The sequence below is a fragment of the Bemisia tabaci genome, chromosome 1 (assembly GCF_918797505.1).
Source record: "Bemisia tabaci chromosome 1, PGI_BMITA_v3".
Lineage (NCBI taxonomy): Eukaryota > Metazoa > Arthropoda > Insecta > Hemiptera > Aleyrodidae > Bemisia > Bemisia tabaci.
Genome location: NC_092793.1, coordinates 61,786,780 through 61,801,779, shown reverse-complemented (window position 1 = coordinate 61,801,779; position 15,000 = coordinate 61,786,780). Strand labels below are relative to the sequence as shown.

At 43.5% G+C, this 15,000-nt stretch overlaps 2 protein-coding genes across 3 annotated transcripts in view; one reads left to right on the top strand and one right to left on the bottom strand.

Annotated features, from left to right (window-relative positions):
- Nucleotides 1-15,000, top strand: part of Ntan1 (N-terminal amidohydrolase 1) — a 103,898-nt gene that overhangs the window by 32,429 nt on the left and 56,469 nt on the right. The gene's annotated exons all lie outside the window — the stretch shown is intronic.
- On the bottom strand, nt 7,980-10,160 carry LOC109038289 (uncharacterized). Its single transcript, XM_019053312.2, has one exon. The coding sequence runs from the start codon at nt 10,158-10,160 to the stop codon at nt 7,980-7,982; it is 2,181 nt and encodes a 726-aa protein (XP_018908857.2).

Sequence of the window (15,000 nt, the reverse complement as noted above, 5' to 3'; positions counted from 1 at the left end):
AGGTGGAAGAAACCGAGGGTGTCACTAGCGCGGCGAATGACACGCCCTTATCCGAATTTGTCAAAACGCGATATCTCGGTTAATATTGATCTTAGAAAGTTGTTGTTTTGACAGATCTCATTATTTTTAGCTGATCTACAATAATCAAGCATCAAAACACGATTCTGTGAGCAGCACAAAACTATCCCATTTGTCGTCCCCATTGTGACGTCTGCGCCTAGAGTGATTTTTGCCCCCCCCCCCCCCTCCCGCGATTAACTGTCTTTCTTTCGGGAGGGGCGGCCAGTTCATTCGAGGCGGAAGTAGGTACCTTTTTGAAGGTAACTCAGCTACCTGATGGGGCCCAGACTATTTGGGGGGGGCGGCACTCCCCCCCCCCGCCGCACCCCCTCCCTTCCATGGTAGAATGATAGTTTTGTTTGTTGCGGTTTTGTTTGTTGTTGTTGATGTTGTTGTTGTTGGCGGGGGGGGGGGGGGAGTGCCCCCCCCCCCCCCCCAAATAGTTTGGGCTCCGTCAGGTAGCTGAGTTACCTTCAAAAAGGTATCTACTTCCGCCTCGAGTGAACTGGCCGCCCCACAGTGCGTTGATTACACGGGGACGAGTGTCAAAAATCGATATCTCAGTTAAAAATTGTTGAAATTTCATAAAAATTTGGTGAGTTGCTCTTCTTGGTACGTACTATCTTGTGACAAACAGAACTTTTTGACAGGAACATTTTGTGGGGGGTTTTGGGCCCCGTTTTGAGGGGAAATTGGATAAAACCGTTTCAGCTTGATATCTCCTTAAAAAAAATAGGATATCAAGCTCAGGTTCGCACCAAAAAAAATTAGCAAGTGCTGATTTTCAAAACACATCAATTTACCGAGAGAAAAAATAGTTCAACGTTGCTGTGTTGCCATTTTTTGTTATTTTTCATTACGGGTTTTTAAACCTTACAGAGCGTAAAATAATTTTTTTTTTTTTTTTTTTTTTTTTTTTTTTTTTTTTTTTTTTTATTGAAATGTAAGCTAATTTAATTATTCTAATTTTATTTCTCATAACTTCTACGTTTTACTTCCTGTTAGCTTCATTCCTACTGGTAAGCACTATTTATTTTTGGTTTTTTCAATTTTTAAATCTTTTTTTTGTGGCGAATGTTGCATTTTGAAAGACTGCTCATTTTTAACCCTTTTTTCCACTTTCATGGAGTGGCACAAAAAAACATTGACAGTACTTGAACTTTTGTGCACGTGAATATATTCAGTGGTATGTGCACTTTCAGAAAATCAACGGTTCATCTGCCCGATGTTGCCCTTTCGGGCGGAAATCATGATTTTCTAGGAAAATTTTGCCATTTTTCGACTTTGATTCATAGTTCACGAATGAACCTTCAATTTCGAGACATTTTGCACTGACACAAATAGATAAAACTTAAAATGAAGTAAACGAATGGTAAAATTAATTTTTAAGTGTCACATGATGCCAGCTCGCTCTACAAAATAGCACATTTCTTTAATATTTGTATCCACGTTTATGGATGCATACATATGAACTATTCCGATTACATGAACCTAGTTTCCAAAAAATATTGGCATGAATATATTAAATGGCATGTAAAATAGGGAAATTTGAAATTGAGGTAGCTCAGTGTTGCCAAATTTCATGATAACTTCCATTTTTGCAAGGCTCAAGAACCAAACGAGAGGCAGAAAACCCCGAATAATGGTAAAGTTCTTACAAATGATTATGATTTCTGTCCAAACGGGGGGCTACGGGCAGCTGAACTTTTAATTTTTGAAAGTGCACATACCATTGAATTTGTCCACATTGAAATATTTCCAATAGTTGTCAATAGTTATTTTGCCACTTCATGAAACTTCAAAAGAACGTAGAAACGAGCCCTGCGAAAATGGAAGTTTTCATGAAATTAGGCTACACTGAGCTACTTCAATTTTAAATTTCCCCTATTTTACATGCCATTTAATGTAATCCTATCAATAGTTTTTGGAAACTAGGTTCATTTAATCGGAATAAGTTCATATATATGCATACATAAACGTGGATACAAATAATAAAGAAATGTGCTATTTTTTAGAGCGAGCTGGCATCATGTGATACTTAAAAATGAATTTTACCATTTCTTGACACCATTTCTAGTATTATCTTTTTGTGTCCGTGCAAAATGTCTTGAAAGTTTAAGGTTAATTTGTGAACTGTGAATCAAAGTCGAATGAAAGCCCAAAAACACCTGAAAAATGGCCAAATATCCCTAGAAAATCATGATTTCCGCCCGAAAGGGCAACATCGGGCAGATGAACCGTTGATTTTCTGAAAGTACACATACTACTGAATGTATCCACGTGCACAAAAGTTCTAGGACTGTCTCAATGCTTATTTTTGCCACTCCATGAAAGTGGAAAAAAGGGTTAAAAATGAGCAGTATTTCAAAATGCAATATTCGCCACAAAAAAAAGGATTTAAAAATTGGAAAAATCAAAAATAGAAAGTGCTCTACCAGTAGGAATGAAGCTTCCAGGAAGTATAGAATGGCACTGAAGCCTGTTGATCAGAGTGCTCCTGATTGTTGGCATCTGCAATCGGCTTCTAATCAGGAGCTCAGAACTGGCTGATATCGAACACCTGTGCGGGCACTAGGTATCGATAAAAATCGATACTATCGCTGACAATAGTGTTGCCAGATAAACCACTTAACGTTCACCACATAATTTTTGGAAAATTTCGACTTTTATTTTTAAGGGGATTTTTGTCACCACTCAACGCACTGTGCGCCCCTCCCGAAAAAAAGACAGTTAATCGCGGGAGGGGGAGTGCTAAAATCCCTCTAGGCGCAGACGATAAGGTTTTTGACGATTTTTTTCTGAAAGTACATGCAATGCCGAGAATTTTGCCGCCTCGTTTGCCTTTCTGCACCTTTCTGAACCGGACTTACGATTTTTTGAAAACTGGTCTATTTTAAACTTTGACCGAGAATAACGCGAGAACGAAAAGTCGTAGCGACCTCCGGTTTGCGCCAAAAAGTTTCTTTTTTTATTACCTTTCCAACGATGTATCACAAGAGGGGGGGGGGGTTACCATTTGAAAATTTCGAGTTAGTGTGCGCCTCTCGCGGGGGGAGCGCCCCCCCCCCAAAAAAAATAATTTTGGATGTGCCAAAAAGTAGCTCTTATCGATCTAGGAACATCCCCAAAATTTCGTTTCGATACAAGCATGCGTTCAAAAGTTAGTGGGGGGGGGGGGGGTCGGGGACTTATCGCTCATCCTGTAGGGTGTAAGGTACATTTCTCAGTGTTTGAAAATTTTTGAATTTTTCGGTCCGAACAGACCAAATTATGGACAGTTTAATGCATAGAATGTAACGTCCGCAAATACAATAATTCCCCTCCTCACCTCGGTAACACGGCAGCACGAGTGAGCATTGAGTCCAAAATCATGGTCGCAATGCCACATTACGTTCGCACTAATTGTCAGTAATGCATTGGAATACCTGACAAAATGTCCGCGGGCCAGGCAGACGGGACCAGCTTTTCCTTCGCTTGTTTTTCCAACGATATAGAACCTGTAGATTGGTGGTGGCCTACAAAAAAACGTAACACACATGGAGCGGTCTTTCTATAGGCGAGCAGGGGGTGGAACTGACTAATTACTATCTCGTCATAACCTCAATTACATGGGATCTTGCGGGAGTTTTTACAATAAATGATTTCGCGTCGAAATCTTAATTGTAAACTCACTTGAAGAATAGCTAGGTTTCATATCTGGACACAGATTTTCAAACGGTTGGTTGCGAATTTAATGTCCTAACCTAATTGTCGCTCTTAGTTTGTTACAAAATTTACCATTGGCGTAGCATAGGAGCCCCCTATCTATAGTTTCTAGATCATCGGATCACCCTATCTATAGTCTCTATGGCCGTTATAGGCCATATAGGCCGTTGTGTTTTGCCCGCGTGCTTAGAGGTGGAGCTGGCCCGGCCCGGTGGGGCTGTCAGGGCCGGGGTCGAACTCGGGCGAGCCGCGGTTCGCTCTCATTCCGCGGTGGCGTCGCGGGTCGACCCCGGATCCCGGCAGAAGTCAGGATGGTGGCGCGGGAGTTTGTGCCGCGGATCTCATGCTCATCCTAATTAAATCCAACTCAAAGGGGACGAGTGGATCACGAAACCGGTGAGCGTTCGCCACGTCGCGTCGCGAACGAGGATTTTCCCCCTCCTCCACTCAGATCTTTTTCGCTAAATGAAGCAGAAAACTCGTGATCGGCTCGGCCCCCTTCGCCTCATCATCCGCGCCACCGCGCCGACCCGCGATCCGATCCTTGTCAGATACCCTCCTTCTTCGTCTCCTTAAAAAGTTCTCGTCTTATTCTCTGCTTTCTTTCTCCTTGGTCTCTAAACATACGCGTTTATATTGTGCTCTTGTCTAGGGAAAGGTCCGAACCCTCGTTTTCCGGACGAAAGAACCTAACTTCATTTCCATGCTACAAAATTTATACTCTCAATTCGTATTTCAACTCAAAAACTATTGGAAATTGCACTAATTTTTCTTCAGGTTGCAGGGAAAAATAAGCAAAATTGCGCACAGTACCTGCACAGTCATTTTCATGTCATAAAAGAACCACCGAGATACATTTTGGAATCTTGGATTTACATGGCTGTTTTTCCTCTGGGAAACGAGTAAACGAAGCGGTATCTTGTGCGATCCGTTCTAGCGCCGGATTTAGGGCGAGGAAGACTGTGGGGCGAACCCGCTGCGGGGGCGCCCAAAAATCCACTTAAAGGTCATGCTTTTAGGACTTCAATTTACGCTTAGGATACGCAGCAAGGCAATGGGTAAGTTGCGTTCGTCACAGAATCGTGTTTTGATGCTTGATTCTTGTGGATCAGCTAAAAATAATGAGATCTGTCACTATAGCAACTTTCTAAGTTCAATATTAACCGAGATATTGCGTTTTGACAAATTCGGATGAGAACGTGTCCAGGCATTTGAAGCGCCTCATAAGGTTATGCCGTACAGCATCGGCTCGTAGCTTCACAACTTTACACTGGTTACTCACCATGAAACTTGGATGAAAGCAAGGTGGAAGAAACCAAGGGTGTCACTACCGTGGTGAATGACGTCAAAAACCCGACTTTTCCGAGAGCGAGATCTCGGTAAATATTGAAGGTAGAAAGTTGCGGTTTGAACGGATCTTTTTATTTTTAGCTAATCTACAAGAATCAAGTATCGAAACATGATTCTGTGACAAGCGCAACTGACCCATTGTTCTGGATATTGACGCATGACGTCATCAATCTCTTTAGCGTGTACCATGGTTTCCTCCGCTCGTTCAGGAATCAGCAGTGCACTTAATTATACTAATTGAAGGAAGAAGAATCCTTCAGCGAATTCTCGATCCGGCCCGAGGGACCAAAAAATGAAGGAGAAAGAATCCTTCAGCGAATTCTCGATCCGGCCCGAGGGACCAAAAAATGAAGGAAGAAGAATCCTTCAGCGAATTCTCGATGCTTACCGAGGGACCAACTTAGTAAGAAACTAAGTAAGATTTCTCAACAGCACGAGTGTCAACACGAAGATCGTGTCGGACTGCCACTCGTACCGTATAAGAGAACAAAAATCAGGGAGACAGCCCAGAAGTCAACACGACAAGTCGTATTGCGAATCCTTCTGTGCTGAGGTCCTCCCAGGTGAGATGTACTTGATAGTGAACCAATCGATATGCAGGTGAAGTTGAGTTTATTTTGAGGAATACAAACAATCTGCGATGTTTGTGTCGTTGCCTCAAGAGATAGACGTCACGGGAAAGTTTTCCGCATTTGACGGAGTCACAAGAGCGTGAAGTAGATTCAGAACGAAGAGCTGACGAGGACTGACGCGGCTCTCTCAACTGAGTTTACTCTAAGGGGTGCACGGCATCTCGCGCTGCGCATGCGCAGTGGAGTCCTCAAAACAAGCGGGGGTGGTGAAGAGAGAGAGAGAGAGAGAGAGAGAGAGCAACGTTGGATGAGGTAGTGAGAGCGAGAAGAAATGCAGAGCCGAGGGTTGAAGATTAGAGAGAGATAGACACATACATACGCGAGAGAGGAGCGAGAAGGAGAGCGACATGTGATTCAAGACAAGGGGAAGCGTGCAGAAGGCTATTCATTTCAGTTGAAAGAGAAAGAGAAAGGCCCATTCATTCCTTATAGTAAGAGTGCGATGAGAAAAAGAGGGGGCAACGACACAACATTCGATGACTTATGCTAAAAAGACAATTATTACAAAAATGACTTAAAATTAAAGTTAAATACCCAACATAACCCCCCACCTTGAATCCTCCTAGGATTCAATCCAAAACGGAGAAGCACGATTGAATTAAAGTGATTAGGTATATACATACTAATTTATAAATACAGTTTTGATGGTGTAACACTAATTTCCTTCTTGGACCTTGGTGACTGACCAACGCAGAAGTTCATCAGCTGTTTCGGTGGACGGAGCTTTGTTCTTCCCATTTTGTCATTTGTCATTTAAGCAGTATAGCCTTTTTCTAGGGAGCGCTCGTTGGGAGGGCAGCGTTGTCAATTTCAAATCTGAAGGTTCAGGTTTCCGAGGACTTGCCAAGAGTTTGATATTCGATACAACTTGGCAATGACGTCGAGTGGTGCTGAAGTAAAAGTTTATGGGTTCCTGTGACAGTTATAGGTTTTTTCGAATGCAGTTCTCACCGTCAGGGTGCGACGGCTGTCTTTTGACATTGAAGCTCCGGTGGGGGTGGGTCGTAGTCTAATTTGACGGAAGTGGATAGATTTTAACAGCAGGTCGTTTGTAGACTCCACTTGCTGTTTTCACTGTGACAACTCTGACAACGTTGTCAGCGCCAGGGTGCACTTGCTGTATGCGCCCATTTTTCCAATGCGTTGGTGCCAAGTCATTGTCCGCAATGATTACTAAGTCACCGACTTTTAGGTTTTCTTCGTGTTTGGACCATTTTGTTCGTTGAATTAAGGTATGCAAATAGTCTTGCGACCATACCTTCCAAAAATGTTGAGTTAATTTTTGCAAAAGTTGCCAACGGGAGAGTCGATTCGTTTTTACATCCAGAAAATCATATTCGGGCACGGCAACAAGGGGCCCACCAACTAAAAAGTGGCCCGGAGTGAGAACGTCAACTTCGGCTGGATCCGTCGAAAGTTGACACAAGGGGCGAGAATTCATAATTGCTTCGATTTTTGAAAATATCGTCGTCATCTCTTCGAATGTTAAAGTTTGATCGCCGATGACTCGTTTGAGGTGATACTTCGCTGATTTAATTCCAGCTTCAGATAGTCCAGCGAAGTGAGGCGCGTTCGGAGGTACGAAATTCCACTCAACTTTGCGTTTAATTAATTCTTCATCAATTGTGTTTTTATTATCAGTTAAAAATTTGTGCATCTCAGTTAGGTGGGTTTTCGCACCAACAAAATTGGTGCCGTTATCATCGATAAGTAAGTCCACAAATTTGTCATGTTTTGGCATCGAAACTGGATTTTTTGCAGAGTCAGGTGTATTTGCTTTGCATAGCCTACCCCCCACCCTTAGAATTCCATCCGAATCGATAAAGGGTTGCAAGTGCCTCAGTGTACGTAATGCAAGAAAAGGCGATGAGCTGATGCCGTAGGTGACCGTATTCAAAACAAATTCCTTAATTTCGCCGTTTTGACTTCGCCAAATAATTCGCTGATACTTCTGTTCCTCTGGACGAATTAAGATCTGTCGATACATTTTCGATATATCGCACGTAAAAACATATTGATGTAATCTGAATTTCGTGATGATATCGAAGATATCATTTTGTAGCTTAGGTCCTGCATAGACTATGTCATTTAAGGAAACTCCAGAGGTAGTTTTTTGTGAAGCATCAAAAACTGCTCGATATTTACTCGTGGTGCTCTCTGGACGCATGACGCAATGATGCGGAATATAATATTCAGCTTTTTCGGTCGTTGAGTTGACAGCGCTCATGTGACCTAACGATTCGTACGTTTCCAAAAATTCGGTCCTGTTTTCAATTCAGGATCCTTGTTTAATTTACGCTCTATTCCAGTTAATCGATTCATCGCGAGACCCCTGGACTCCCCAAGTGTGGGAGCGTTTTCGCGCAACAAAAGTGGCACTACATATCTGCCATTTGGTAACCTGTAGTGTTTCTCGCTGAATATCTTTTCAGCTATGATATCATCGGGATGCATTTTTGAAATGGAGGGTACTTCCTCTAGTTCCCAAAATTTCCGTAAGATGGCGTCTTGTGACGGCGTGACTATCAGCGCAGTGCGCACCTGCGTGCGTTCCTGGCCGACTCTTCCTGTGATCACCCAGCCGAAAATGCTAGCTAAGGCAACTGGATAGCCTGGTGGCCCAAAGCGTTTTTCGCCGGTGTAAATGTACGGAAATACATCGGCACCGACCAAAAATTCGATTTCTTGTTTGACAGCAAACCCTGGATCCGCCAACATCAGTTGAGAGAAATGAGAATTTACATTTTGCGATAAGTTCAAGTAGGGCAAGTTACCCACAATCTTCTTGATGATTGTTGTCTCTGTTGATAACACTGGCTCATCCTTGCCCCGAGGTTTGATGAGGCATGTTGCGCGGCCCTTAACTGCATCGGAGGTGTGACCTCCCCCGATTCCAGAAACCTGTTCGGTGAGGCGCTCATATTTCAATTTGAGTTTTTGAGCAGCAGATTTTGTTAGAAACGATGTTGTGGCGGCACTGTCGATAACCGCTCTGAGAGTGTGAAATCGCCCGTCTCCTCCCTGCACGTCAATCAAAGCCGTGCCGAGTAAAACTGAGGGATGAACATCTGGAGCGTCCGCAACTGAGGCGAGGGCGACGGGACCGTGATCTGAACTGGGACCGGGACCCTCTCTCCCGGTAGGGGGGTCCGCTTTGGTGCCAAGATTTTTCGTCGTCATGCAAGTTAAGGAATGGTGGGGACCAGAGCAGTGTCTACATCTGGAATCACTCTTGCAATCCTGCTTTTTATGATTTTGGCCCAGGCAGTTGAAACAAAACCCTGCTCGCCCCACCAGATCACGCCTCTCTGTGATTTTCAAGTTTCTAAATGATGGACAAGTATACAAGGGATGCAACTCGCCGTTACACGAAATGCATTTCCGGGCTCCCTGAGTTGACTTCCCCCCTTGTCCTCCTGGCGTTGGCGCGCTTTTCGGGTTCGAATTCGAAGTGACCAAGGCTTTGATCCTTGGCTCTTTCTTCTCGTGTTCTGCTGGACTTGTGTCGTCTACTGCAAGACACTCCTTGTCCAGAAATTTAACCAAAATATCCACGTCGGGGTAGTCCGTGTCACTACCACGGTAGTCGTCCAAACGTCGACGGTAATACGGCGAAAATTTGCGGTAAAGAACCGCAACCAAAAATGCATCATATTGCTCGATGTCATATCCCAGCGCCTTGAGCGCCTGAGTATGCTCCCTAATTTTTGTGATAAATGAGGAGAGCTGGGAGCTGTGTTTCAGCTCTGATAATTCGAGGAAACGATTAAAGTGATGGAAAATATGCCTTCGCTTACAATTGTAGCGACTGCACAACAGTTCCCATGCGACCGTATAATTTGCCTCAGTGATAGCTAGTCCTTTGACTAGATCTTTGGCTTCACCATCTAAAGTACTAAGTAAGTACTGAAATTTTTCAACATCCTTCAACGGAGATTCATGAATGGAAACAATGAACAAATTATAGAAATTTTGCCAAGTCGAAATTTCGCCTTTGAATTTTGGCAAATTAAGCTTTGGAAGCCGAATGCCGTAGCTCGAGGACCGTGAGCTAAATTGTCCCGAGCCACCAGCTGACGAGTGAGGCAATGAGTGATTTGAAATGACTGATCCTACTTCCGTTTGATGAAGAGCTTCGCGGAGGTATCTCGTTGCTCGCGCGACAACTTCGTCGAAAGAATCTTGAATAGATTCTCCTTGTTTGATTTCTTGTGAATCCAACTCCTCGAGTTGATCCTGAATAGCGTCAAATGATTCGAATCTTTTTTGTAAAGATACTAAATTTTGCTGTAAGAGATCTGGATCCCGATTTTCTACATCATCTCGCCAATTATCAAGTTTTTTTGTGAAGGTTGTGATTGATGCCTGCACCTTACCCCGTTGCCGTCGTAGGGTTTTCACATTTTCGGCCATGATTAGGTGTGTTAACAAGCAAATCTAAAATCCAAGTTCAAATTTTAGAAAAGCATGGTTAGGTGTGTTAAAAAACAATTCTAAAATCCAAGTTTAAATTTTAGAAAAGCATGATTCGGTACGATAAAAGTCAATCTAAAATCCAAGTTAGATTTTAGAAAACCACTGTGATTTCGCAATTTAAGTAAAATTACGCCGTTTTTCATCCAAAGTTGCTGGTCAATCTAAAATCCAAGTTAGATTTTAGAAAAACCACTGTGATTTCGCAATTTAAGTAAAATTACGCCGTTTTTCATCCAAAGTTGCTGGTCTATGGATCCGGCCCGAGGGACCAAAAAATGAAGGAAGAAGAATCCTTCAGCGAATTCTCGATCCGGCCCGAGGGACCAAAAAATGAAGGAGAAAGAATCCTTCAGCGAATTCTCGATCCGGCCCGAGGGACCAAAAAATGAAGGAAGAAGAATCCTTCAGCGAATTCTCGATGCTTACCGAGGGACCAACTTAGTAAGAAACTAAGTAAGATTTCTCAACAGCACGAGTGTCAACACGAAGATCGTGTCGGACTGCCACTCGTACCGTATAAGAGAACAAAAATCAGGGAGACAGCCCAGAAGTCAACACGACAAGTCGTATTGCGAATCCTTCTGTGCTGAGGTCCTCCCAGGTGAGATGTACTTGATAGTGAACCAATCGATATGCAGGTGAAGTTGAGTTTATTTTGAGGAATACAAACAATCTGCGATGTTTGTGTCGTTGCCTCAAGAGATAGACGTCACGGGAAAGTTTTCCGCATTTGACGGAGTCACAAGAGCGTGAAGTAGATTCAGAACGAAGAGCTGACGAGGACTGACGCGGCTCTCTCAACTGAGTTTACTCTAAGGGGTGCACGGCATCTCGCGCTGCGCATGCGCAGTGGAGTCCTCAAAACAAGCGGGGGTGGTGAAGAGAGAGAGAGAGAGAGAGAGAGCAACGTTGGATGAGGTAGTGAGAGCGAGAAGAAATGCAGAGCCGAGGGTTGAAGATTAGAGAGAGATAGACACATACATACGCGAGAGAGGAGCGAGAAGGAGAGCGACATGTGATTCAAGACAAGGGGAAGCGTGCAGAAGGCTATTAATTTCAGTTGAAAGAGAAAGAGAAAGGCCCATTCATTCCTTATAGTAAGAGTGCGATGAGAAAAAGAGGGGGCAACGACACAACATTCGATGACTTATGCTAAAAAGACAATTATTACAAAAATGACTTAAAATTAAAGTTAAATACCCAACACTAATTCCTTTGCGTGTTCCACCAATGTGATCAACAAACCAGCACATGAACATGCTGCATGCTACTGTCCGCGCCGTGGTTTTCAGAGGACGACAAGCAATGTCTTCGTTTATCAGGCCAGATCTGTGAAAAGGGACCTTCGTATTCTGCGAGAAAATTTTTAATAAATTTCTTCAAGCACTAATACTATATTTTTTTTACAGCCTAAGGGGCCGTTCAAGTATCACGCACCACGTACCTACCGCACTCAAAGGAGGGGAGGGAGGGAGGTTTGAGCCAGCGTTACGATACGTTAGAAGAGGAGGGGGGGGGGGGTCAAGCCCAGCGTTACGTAACAAATCCAAACCTAGGAGGGGGACGTGCCAAAAATTGAGATTCGGGCGGTCAGACCAGCGTAATTCAAAAGCGAAGATGTAGGACTGCGGTACGGGTGCGTCTAAAGGGGCGAGGGGGTCATAAAAATCAGAAATCGTGCATTACGTAGGTAATACTTGAACGGCCCCTAAGAATGTTTGTTTCGGAACTTGGGGTCTAATATTTATTTCATTGTTTGAGATTTTAGGGTTAAACTGTCATCAAAATGTTCAATTTTTTTCGCTCCATGCGTTCGCAAAGAGCGAAGGGGAATTTTCTGTCGGAAGATAAGGTCCCTTTTACGAATTCGATCTTAAAGTTATTATCGATTAGATATCGCCGCTCTGTAAATATGAACCACCAAAACAGGATTCTTTAACCCATGCTACGGATCTATTACTAAATCAATTCTAGTGACTCCTAGTGTTTGAGAGGGTTCCTCAATCAATTTGTACCATAGCGAGAATTTTCTACAAGGAAACTACGAAGATTGAGATGACGTTTTGAATTGCTAAGAATTTTGCTTGAATGTATGAATCTATTGATGCTTGGAAAAGTTGCTGATATAAAACGAATCTCGGCTGAATTGGGCCTCAACGAGACGGAGACCCAATTAGTGGAGGGTAACTCCAGTCGGTCGCATGCCGATGAGTGAGAAGAGCGATGGATTTATGATACAGTGCTATTTGAACGGTAGAATATGAGCGATAATAAGTGACCTATCTCCAGGCTCTCGTCACTGATGGTTCGAGTAAGCGTATGACGTAAATGTCGCGACGCGCCGAGCCGCCGCGCCGCACTATGGTCCCATAGACCAATTTAAGCGGCATTACATCAGATTAGTACGTGTAAACCTTGCAACATGACTCACCAGCAGGTTGATTATTTACTTTCCTCATCTATTGACCTTCATAGATGCGGGCTGCGGATCTATGAGACAGAGATTCCGAGCGATTCAGAACTAATTTCAATAGATCCAGCTGTATGTAGATCCACTGATAGATGCGGATCCCCCGGCCCTAAGGCAGTAGATGCGGTGACATCTATTAAAACTGTGTTTCTGATTGGCCGACTGGTAGTGCCGCACTATGGTCCGAATAGCTGGTTTAAGCGGCAATAAATCGAAAAAGTGAAGTTTGGAAAAAGTTAGATTTTAAGATGTAGATCGATAGTGCATACTGGAGAGAAGACTCCTGTAAAATTTCACTTCGATTAAAGCACTAATAAAGATGTGACAAGCCTGGGAAGTGCGGCGCGCGGAGCACTTTATGAGTGCGATTCCAGTTACCGAGCGGCAGTGCTGTGTTTAAGGGCTTGTTTTCGTCGTTTCACCGTACCTGAAAGTGTTTGGGGACTTGATTCACAAAATATGAGATAAGTTTAAGATGTTTCATGCTGAAACTGTTCTTTTTCATCATATCTAATGTTCTAGATTAACCCTTAAACATAGTCACTTTTTTCAATAAAATCGCAAAAATAGGACCCAAAAAATATCCTTTGCACCTCTGAGCACCTCGTAATTTTACTCGGAAGTTATTGTCATGACTCTAGACTACCTTTTAGTCTGAGTGGCAGATCAATCACACACAATCGCCTCAAGTTATTTCTCATGAAAAATGACGTTTTCGCGTTTCTTATCACTTACTACAATGGGCCTGTTGCAAACTTCTGCTAGAGCAAAAATAAGAGCTGTTTCTTGTAGATAATGCCTCAAAAATCACGATGAGCGCATCGGCAAAGTCTGAAATGCACTCACAACTTTACAATCTGCGTAAGAAATTTGCGTTTTTTTAAGCTTCCCGCTTCAAAAACGATACTACGGCACAGGTAAACATTTCGTTAACGGAGTCGCTCCATCGTCGGCGATATTCATCATGGCCGACGCTTGCGCGCAGTTCCGCGCATAATTTGAGGAGAGTTCAAGGTCAATCAATTCGGGCGTGGAAAATATGAACGTTAACACATCGATTGTTATCTGGTCTAATCCAGTTCAGGTGTTATCTCGTCCCATCAAACGTGTTTTGGCGGATTGGCGTCGGCCATGATGATTAATGCCGACGATGGAACGACTCCTCTTACAAAATGTTCACCTGTGCCGTAGTATCGTTTTTGAAGCGGGAAGCTCAAAAAACCGCGAATTTCTTACGCAGACTGTGAAGTTATGAGTGTATTTCAGACTTTGCCGATGCGCTCATCGTGATTTTTGAGGCATTATCAATAAGAAACTACTCTTATTTTTGCTCTAGCAAAAGTTTGCAACAGGCCCATTAGCTATCATATGCCATTGACGATGACTTTTATCATGTTCCATTGTCATATTCTAGCAAATCGAATGCATTAGAGCCTAAATCTGCCCAGGCAGAATAATACGAGTTGATGGGGTTGATCGGGACCAATTGAAACTTCCGCTCAAGAACAGCAAAGAATCGCCTCGGGAGGCTACTTTGAGGACCCGTAAAAGTTTTTTTTTTTTTACGTTTTAAGTGTTTCAAACATATAATCTATCAGTGTAGATATACAGGGTGTTTCAGACCACCCGTACCAGGCCTTTTTCTCGGTTGGTTTAGGTCGTACGAAGTCGGAGACCGCGGGGTTGAATAGGGAATTGACCCCAAGGAATCCGAATTTCGTGGTCCCGAAAACCCCCCACCCCCCCTTGGGGGGTAAAGGGGGGGTCACGATGCTAAAAGTCACGGTTCCCGACCGGATTGCGGATCGATCGCATCAGAATTGAAAAGCACGTAAAATTTCACGTGGAATCGACCCCTAAAAATCCAAAATCGGACCATTCAAGGCCCAAAAATGATCCCCTAAAGAGGGGGACAGTACCCTCTCCATAATTTCTCTTTGGTCTCAAAATTGACGTAAATTCTCCAGAAAAAGACGGATTCCCAGGTAATCGACCTCGAGATATCCAAATTTCGTGGTCCCGAAGCTCCTCTAGCCCCCCTTGGGGGGTTAACTAGGGGGCCCAATTTCAAAAATCGGGGCTCCTTTCCGAATCGCAAATTGATTGCATCCAAATTGAGGAGCAGAACACATTTACATCTTAAGTGACTCCTAAGAGTTGTAATTGACCCCCCTGAACGGCAGAAAGTAATCCCCTGAGGAAGGGGGCCTCGCCCCCGCGAAAAATTTCTCAAGATTCCTCTTTGGTCGCAAAATTGACGTCGATTCTCCAGAAAAAGACAGTTTCTCATGTAATCGACCCCGAGAA